General features: G+C 42.2%; 1 protein-coding gene across 2 annotated transcripts in view; it reads left to right on the top strand.

Moving 5' to 3' along the window:
* Positions 1 to 3430, top strand: part of NUMBL (NUMB like endocytic adaptor protein) — a 139557-nt gene extending 136127 nt beyond the window's left edge. For both annotated transcript variants that reach the window (XM_077482289.1, XM_077482298.1), the window contains exon 10: positions 1827 to 3430. In XM_077482289.1, the coding sequence (XP_077338415.1) occupies positions 1827 to 2533 (707 nt within the window). In that variant the 3' untranslated portion in view covers positions 2534 to 3430. The remainder of the gene's footprint in view (positions 1 to 1826) is intronic.
* The last annotated feature ends 4732 nt before the right edge of the window (positions 3431 to 8162 follow it).

Here is an 8162-nt window from a genome sequence, read left to right on the forward strand (position 1 = left end):
GGGAGATTTTTCTTCACCACTTTTCTATGGCACAACAGAAAGCGAATGGAGATTTCTCCACAAGTTAGGGGAATTATATCTGGTATTCACCAGAATAAGACATCCCCGTAAAAAATAACTTCTTTCTATTCTTTAAAATTGTATGTCTCAGTGACACAACTAGTGAGGATGTATCTGCTTGTTTGGACAGCAATAAAAACCCAAGAGTTTCTAACCATTCCATGCTCTATCGAAAATGAAAAAAAAAATTGGTTTAGATAAACTTTAAAGCTGAAGTTTAAGTATGACAATTTTTATATAGTTACATTGATTTAGCTTGGACTGATGTAACTATGTACTGTATGTGCCATATAGTATACATGGAATCCCCATGGAAGCAGGCAAAACACTGTAGTAGGCACCGTTACTCCAGTGACAGCTGCTAGCTTCTAGGTCCCGTTCCAAGGGGCTGCCCTGCTGCACCGCTCGCTTGGCTTGCATGTCTTTCAGAGAACACTTTGCAAAGGTGGGCATTGTGTTGCCTCTACCCCACCCATCCACCTCATCCACTCAGAGAACACTTTTCAGTCTCTGAGAAAATGCAAAGTGTTCCCTGAATGACGCCCATGCCAAGTGATCAACCTCTTGTATTCAAATGCAGCTGGGTAGCTGCTCGACAGAGGACCCGCAAGCTGGTGGCGATCACTGTAGAAGCTGTGCCTACTACAGTGATTTTCAACATCCATGGAGATTCCTCAGGTATTGCACATACACATTTACATTGGCCCAAGCTTCACCAATATCACTACGGCAAAAATGACCATACCTTGAATTTACTTTTAAAGTAGAAGTCCATCCTATTCCAAACTAAGTGTAAATCTGCTCCCACCCTCTTCTAAACTCTATTCTATCTATCCTGTGAAAGGAGGATTTGTATACTTACCTGTTCTGGGAGGGGTCCAGTCCCTTCACATGATCATCTGTCAGTGGTGGCTTTAGTTTAGAGGAGGGACAACCGACAATGGATGTTCCATAGCAAGTCTATGGGTGATGTCATCACTCAGGCTCTGCAGCTGTTGTCAGCGGGCTCTCCACTGAAGCCGGCCACTGGAGAGATCATGTGACCGGACCGGAGTGACTTCAGAATAGGTTAGTACACACATTTTCCTTTCACAGGGTAAATAGAATAGGATTTAGAAGGGGGTGGGAGCAGATTTCAGTTTAGTTATCCCTTTCATGCCGACTGCCTAAAAGCTGGGAGGCAGAGGCAGGCATTTGGGTCATGTGACCGATGTGATTCAGTGGTCACATGATTGGAAAGCTCCCTATCACAAGTATGCATTGGGAACTTACCAATCCCTGCTGGCTACTGTGCTGGAAACGTGCTTCCAGCATGGTAAGTGGTTTACAAGGGGCCACAAATATGGTGCCGCTCGGCGTTAAGGCCCCAGCCACCAAGAGGCTGCATATATGCGTATGACTGGCGTGAAGAAGTTAAGAAGAAGCTGGACTTTAAGCTTTTTCTTAAGCAAAGTTTGCAGTTTAATTAAGGAGCCAATGTACCTTTCAGTTCTAACATAATAGGGCCCTCTAGTATGCATTGGCCGAATTAAGGACCTCTAGGTTGAAGCTAAAGTATATAAGCTCCGACCAATTAAATGCTTCTCAGAATTATGATATTATTATAATTCTTATTATATTTACTATTAATAATTATTATATTTATTGAGGAATTTTAGAAATATTTACCCAAGGAAAATTCCTAGCTCTGAGTTAAGTGAAGAACTTTAAATTTTTGTTGTGTATATGAGTCAGGATAAAACAACTTAAATGTCTGTTTCATGTAGGCATGCCAGTTTGGCCAGATCAAGCTGTGACCGCCAACTCAACTCCTTCTAACGTCCAAATGGGTCACCGTCGTACACCGTCTGAAGCAGAACGCTGGCTGGAAGAGGTAGCAAAGGCAGCCAAAGCCCAACAGCAGCAGCAACAGCAACATCCAGATCCCTTACCGCAGCCTATGGTGGCTATACCGATGGCAGTACCAGCTGCTATACAGGCTTATCCTGTTTCATATGATGCCGCTCCTGCCCCTGTTGGTATGTTCATCACCCCTCATATGCAGCCTGCCTATGTTCCAGTGGGTGGTTATGTCCCACCCATGGCCAACAGCATATCATACCCTACACCAAGCGTACCGGTGGTAGGCATTACTCCTTCCCAGATGGTGGCCAACGTTTTCTGCTCTGCTACCCAAGTACCATCATCCAACCTGGCAAGCAAAACTAACCCATTCCCTCACAGCATAATGCACTCTTCAGCCACAAGTGTCCACAATCCTGCCCCAACCCAGCCTCACCTGTCTGGACCAAAGTCAAACAACCCTGCCAATGGTACTTGGCCTCCAGATCCCAGCCAGCTACGTCTGGCATCCACCGCACAAGAAGTGGACCAGTTCGAAGCTCAGTGGGCTGCACTGGAGTCCAAATCTCAGCAACGCCTGGCCAACCCTTTCTCCAATGAACTGCAGAAGACCTTCCAGATAGAATTGTAGCCAACATAATCATTACTCAGACTTTGTTCAGGAACGACCACCATTAATTGATCAGCCAGTAGTATCCAATGAAGAGCCATGTGACCGAGCCTCAGAGGTTCCAAATCCCAAACAGGTGGTTGGGTAAAACTGGAGTTCATGTGACCCCCTCCCCCCCCCCCCACCCCCAGTAATGACATCTGTACTGATGGATACAAACAATAGAGTTGTATGTAATAGCAACATTACGATATATTAGGGTGCCGAGGATTGTTTGGACTGATACAGGAAGTGAATTACCATTCCAGAAAGATGTTTTTGGTGGGAACAATGTACAAATGGGACACAGATTCTGCAGATAAAAGAAAGTTATAGTAAGTTGTCTTTGTTAGAGGGTTTGGTAGGTAAGGCAGAGGCTCGAGGCACGTGATGTGAAGGTCTGTGAAGGATGTAATAAAGATGTTGCAGATGTCTCATTTTTCTCATGCAATATTTGACACCACATTAGACCTACCCCTTGTTCCTTTGCATTAGTTTGGCCATGTGGTGCTATTTTGGTTATTCATCCAGGGTATGCGCATTTTTTATTTTTATTTATTTGTATATATAGTACGTTTCATCTAAATTATACCTCTCGCAACAACCATGCCTCGGCTCACTACTGCCACCTGGTGGTAGAAGAGAAGTTTAGCATCGCATCTCATTATTTTTTTTTTCTGTGCCAAGTTTTGTTACATCTCAAGGTTACTCTAGAACTGCCATTGGACGGAGCTCATGGCAATAATAGGGGGTTATGTCTGTTTAAATCCTCTCAGAGGTTGACCATTTACTATTTTGTAGTTTTATGTTTTTAGCATTGTAACTTAAATGCCAAATGTATTTCATATTTAATATATATATATATATATATTTTCTTAATTTTGTTTTTGTTATCTTTAAGAAATGTAAATTGACCAAATAAGGATATACCCTGGAGGATTCAGGCAGTTGCCCATTGATAGGAGAAGAGTGACTTTTAAAAGAAGTGCCAGGGTGTGTCTTGGCACAGGCAAGTTGGACCGCTTGTTTAGTCAAATGTTTACGTTTTTTGGTGTGGCGATATCTGGAGATCTTATTGGCCAGGGGTGGGGTAGTTTTACTGGCACATAGAGACCGGCAACAGTCTCATTTAAATAGAGATCCACGTCTTGGAAACTGTACCTGACCCATGGCTTAGAAGCAGACTGATGAATTCATCTCTCACCATCACTCTACTCTCTACTCCCATCAGCATGCTCCTTGCTAGCACATAAGCACTGTAGCATCCTTGACAGGCTGCTTCCCTCACCCACAGTCTGAGCTCTGCTGCACAGGAATTCCAAGAGTTTGATACCAAGTCAGATTTAGATACACTACTTGCATTAACCTCTTCAGGTCCACCCCATAGCAGATTTACTGCTACAGGGTGGTACCTGGGTGCCTGGATGTATATATGCTATACCAGTGATGGCAAACCTTAGCACCCCTGATGTTTTGGTACTACATTTCCCATGATGCTTATGCACTCTGCAGTGTAGTTGAGCATCATGGGAAATGTAGTTCTAAAACATCTGGAGTGCCAAGGTTCACCATGACTGTGCTATACTATGGAGCGTGCATGTATGCCGCTGCCAGTGGCTCACTCCCGCTGTGATCACACGCAGTTGGAGCCCAGCAGGGTGTACTGCAGACTCTTGGCCTACTGCCATTGATCGGACACAGCACCAGTTTGTCAGTTGGTTACAGCCAATGATTATGGGTGTACACCTGCTGATCGGCAGTGGCCAATCACAGTACAGAGTTCTGTGTGTACAAACACACAGAACTCTGTACGCAGACAGCGATCTGGCTGTTTCTTCTCAACAAGAGGAAATCCGGCAATTTCGAGTGCTCTTGTGAAGAAAATTCTTTATTGGCTACATGTATAAAAGCATGATATAAAAGAAGCTAATGCGTTTCGGCTTTTGCAGCCTTCCTCATAGCATTGCATATCATTGCTATGAGAAAGGCTGCAAAAGCCAAAATGCATTACCATATTTTGTATCATGCTTTTAAACATGTAGCCAATAGAGTGCTCTTGCAGAGAAAATTCTTTGAGTTGCCGACTTTCATCTCATTGATATCTACTGTTTTGGGAGTTGAACAGCCCAGCCAGAGCACCGGATTCCACCTCCTAGATATATAACATAACGGTTGAGCTTGGGTAAAACTTTTATATTTGGTTGTTTCTTCTCCCTGAAATTAACTCTAAGTTCCGGGAGAAAAAGCAGCCAGATCTGTCAGTAAAAACCGCTCACCTTACACATGGTAGGCATACACTTAAGCCCTTGATTGCCTTTTGATGTTAACTCCTTCCCAGCCAGTGTCATTAGTACAATGTACAGTATTATCACTGTATTAGAGTCACTAGCGACATCGGTCAGTTAGCATCCCTCCCAGCCAGTGTCTGTTAGCACCAGATTTACCGCCACCCTATCACAGTCACACTATAAGTCACTGACCACTGCCATTACTTAGTATAGTGTCTGCATGAACCAGTAACTTGATCACTATTACAATTATACTAGTGTCCCCAAAAATTAAGTTGTGTTTTTTTTTTTGTTTTTTTTTATCAAAGACATTTAGCAGAATACATTTTGGCCTAAATTTTTATTTTATTGGATATGTTTTATAACAGAAAGTAAAAAATATATATATTTTTTTCAACATTTTCGGTCTTTTTTCGTATAGCTAAATCAAATACCACCAAAAGAAAGCTCTATTTGTGTGAAAAAAATTCTATAAATTGAATCTGAGTACAGGGTAGCATGACCATGCAATTTCCAGTTAAAGCAGTGCAGTGCTAAATGGCAAAAAAAAAAAAAATGCCCTGGTCATGAAGGGACATTCATTTGTATTTTTCTATTTTCTTGGAGGTCAGCTTTAAATGAGACTGTTGTAGGTCTGTGTGCCTTTTTTGAAGTACAGGCCAGTCATATTCCCGTTTACAAAAAAGACATATCGAATGTTGAATGTAGTTAACATTATTAAACATAAAAGGGGCCTTCGCTGCTATGGATGACTCAGTGAGCCATAGGGCCCTTTTAAAGGAAATCTATAACTGGAGAAACATAGGGAATGTCAGCGCTGATCCTCCCCCCCCCCCCCAGGTTCAGGTCCTTGATTCAGTGACCTGGAACCAATATGTAGGTAAGAGATCCCGACCTTCTTTATGTGCATACCTATTCCAGACAGGTGACTCAACAAATTCTGCGGTCACAATTCACAGCCCCCTTTGTTTCTATTACGAGAGGTATACCTAAAGCTCTTCTCACTTCTTTGCTGCATTCAGGAAGGAAACCGCAGCGTTACCCTAAAGACAGTGGACTCATGGGAGCTACCATCACAGATTTGGCTGTTAAAGTGGAACTTCAGGAAAAAAATAAATATTTTTTGATGTTTGCTGGGTACAGCTTAGTTACCTCAAATTTTTGGAATACTGCGTCCATCTGGGGTTGCAAAAAAAATCTTAGTTGTATTATGACACATATCACTGTTGGCTTTGCAGCCTAAAATTAAGACAGACACAGTTGTATGTACTAGTGCAACTTGTAACATCCAAGTGAAAGATATAACACCAACATGTCCAAAAAAATAAAACAAATTCAAAAACAGAATCACTTAGTTGGAAAAAGGATCACCCCCTTATGTCAGTATTTTGTTGGACCACCATCCAATTTACCTGAACTTGAGCAGTTCTGCAAAGAAGAGCAGACAAATGTTGTAGTCTAGATGTGCAAAATTAGTAGAGACATATTCCAACAGACTAAGACCCCTTTCACACTGAGCGGGGTGCTTTTAACCCCCGCTAGCTGCCAAAGAAGGGGTTAAAAAACACCTGTGTTGTGGCGCTTCCGAAGCGCCATTCAGGCACTTCAGAAGCGTTTTACACCGCTCCCAAACTGCACCAAGAGATGCTACTTTCAGGACTTTTTCTAACGTCCCACAAGGACCACCACCCCAGTGTGAAAGCGCTTTGGCTGTCACGTTCGGGCGGCATGGGAGGCAGTTTTCAGGCGCTTTACAGGAGCTTTTTCTAGCATTAAAACGCCTTAAAACCGCCTCAGTGGGAAAGGGGTCTTAAGGCTGTAATTAAAGCAAAAGGTGGGCCAACAAAATACTGACACAAGGGGGGGATCCTTTTTACAACTCAGTGATTCTGTTTTTGAATTTTTTTTCCTTGACATATTGGTGTTAGATCTTTCACTTGGATGTTATAAGTTGCATTAGTAAATACAGCTGGATAAAATTTTTAGGTGGCAAAGCAACAAAATGTGATTTATTTTTATTTTTTTAAAGGGTGTTGATTCTTTTCTATACCCACTGTATATCCTCGTATTATTGTTTGTGCTGAAGACTGCGTTGGACTGACTGGATCGGTCACTAGTGGTGGGTGGGTAAGGAGATGCCCCTCCAGTAGGTCGTGCCCAATGGTGGATATGGGCATAGGGCTTGAGCTGCTGCCTTTCTGGTACAGCCTTGAGGCCGTTTCCACATTTAGATTTGGAAGAATAGGAAAGAAGGCACGCCCGATGTCCAAAAGAATGTGTTTAGACAACATTAGTTACCCCAGAGTTCAGCTTTAAACCAGAAATCCTGCCAGTCAGTGGTTCTTAGTGCTGAAGCTAGGGAGCCAACTTGATGGCCAGGCAACTAGCATTTCAAGAAGGAAAGGACAGCAAAGGCATCCTTCCTGTTTTCCATCTTGCGGGTGTCCCTTTAAATTTAAAATCCATTTTGGAAAGACCGCCATTGATCAGCTCTGCCATAGGAACAAGTTTAAAACCGCTTCTTCATACAGTGCCATCTGCTGGAGACTTATAGAAAGTATATTCCATAGTTTTATGTATAGATCATCTTTATGTCTTTGGCTAATGCCCAAAATCATTCAGTTTCTAAATGCTTTCTTCTGGTTTGTAAAATTGTGAACATCCAATATATGACGATCATGCAGAGTGCAATGTGTTCTGTCCAATAGGAGCGTGTTTCCTCCAGATGACAGAGACTGGATCATGGCCGACATTAGACGCAAAGAGCGTATATATCTTGAGACTATAACCATATATAATGTGTATATAAACATACATCTGTATGTGTACATATTCAGAAAACTTGACTCAGGTGTCTGTTTAAAGTGTAAATTATCTTCATTATAGATTATATTCAGAACATGTGTCTATGACTGTATAGGATTTGCATATACATCATATAATTTGTGTTTACATATAAACAGAGCGCGTAGGTATTGGGTGTTATAATGCGTTTTATATACATAAAAATATGTTGCCTTATATGAAGGAGCTAATTGGGAGATCTGTGGAGATGGTGTCTGCTTGGTCATAAGTATGAATAAAAAAAAAGTATTTTTTAACAGGTAAAGGCTGTGTTCACATGGGCGGTTCTAAACAGGCGGTGGATTCCAATCACAGGTGTATGCAAAGGGCTGCGGCCTTTACAAATGAATGACAGGCTGGCAGTGGACACATCTGTCCATCGCTGTCAGCATGTGATCACACATAGAACAATAACCTGCAGTTAGGGATCAGCCATGGATGCAATCTTCCTGCATTTGGGGCCAATCATCCATCTTTAA

The sequence above is a fragment of the Lithobates pipiens genome, unplaced genomic scaffold (genome assembly GCF_037356315.1).
Source record: "Lithobates pipiens isolate NorthernLeopardFrog02 unplaced genomic scaffold, aLitPip1_a1.2 Scaffold_1, whole genome shotgun sequence".
Lineage (NCBI taxonomy): Eukaryota > Metazoa > Chordata > Amphibia > Anura > Ranidae > Lithobates > Lithobates pipiens.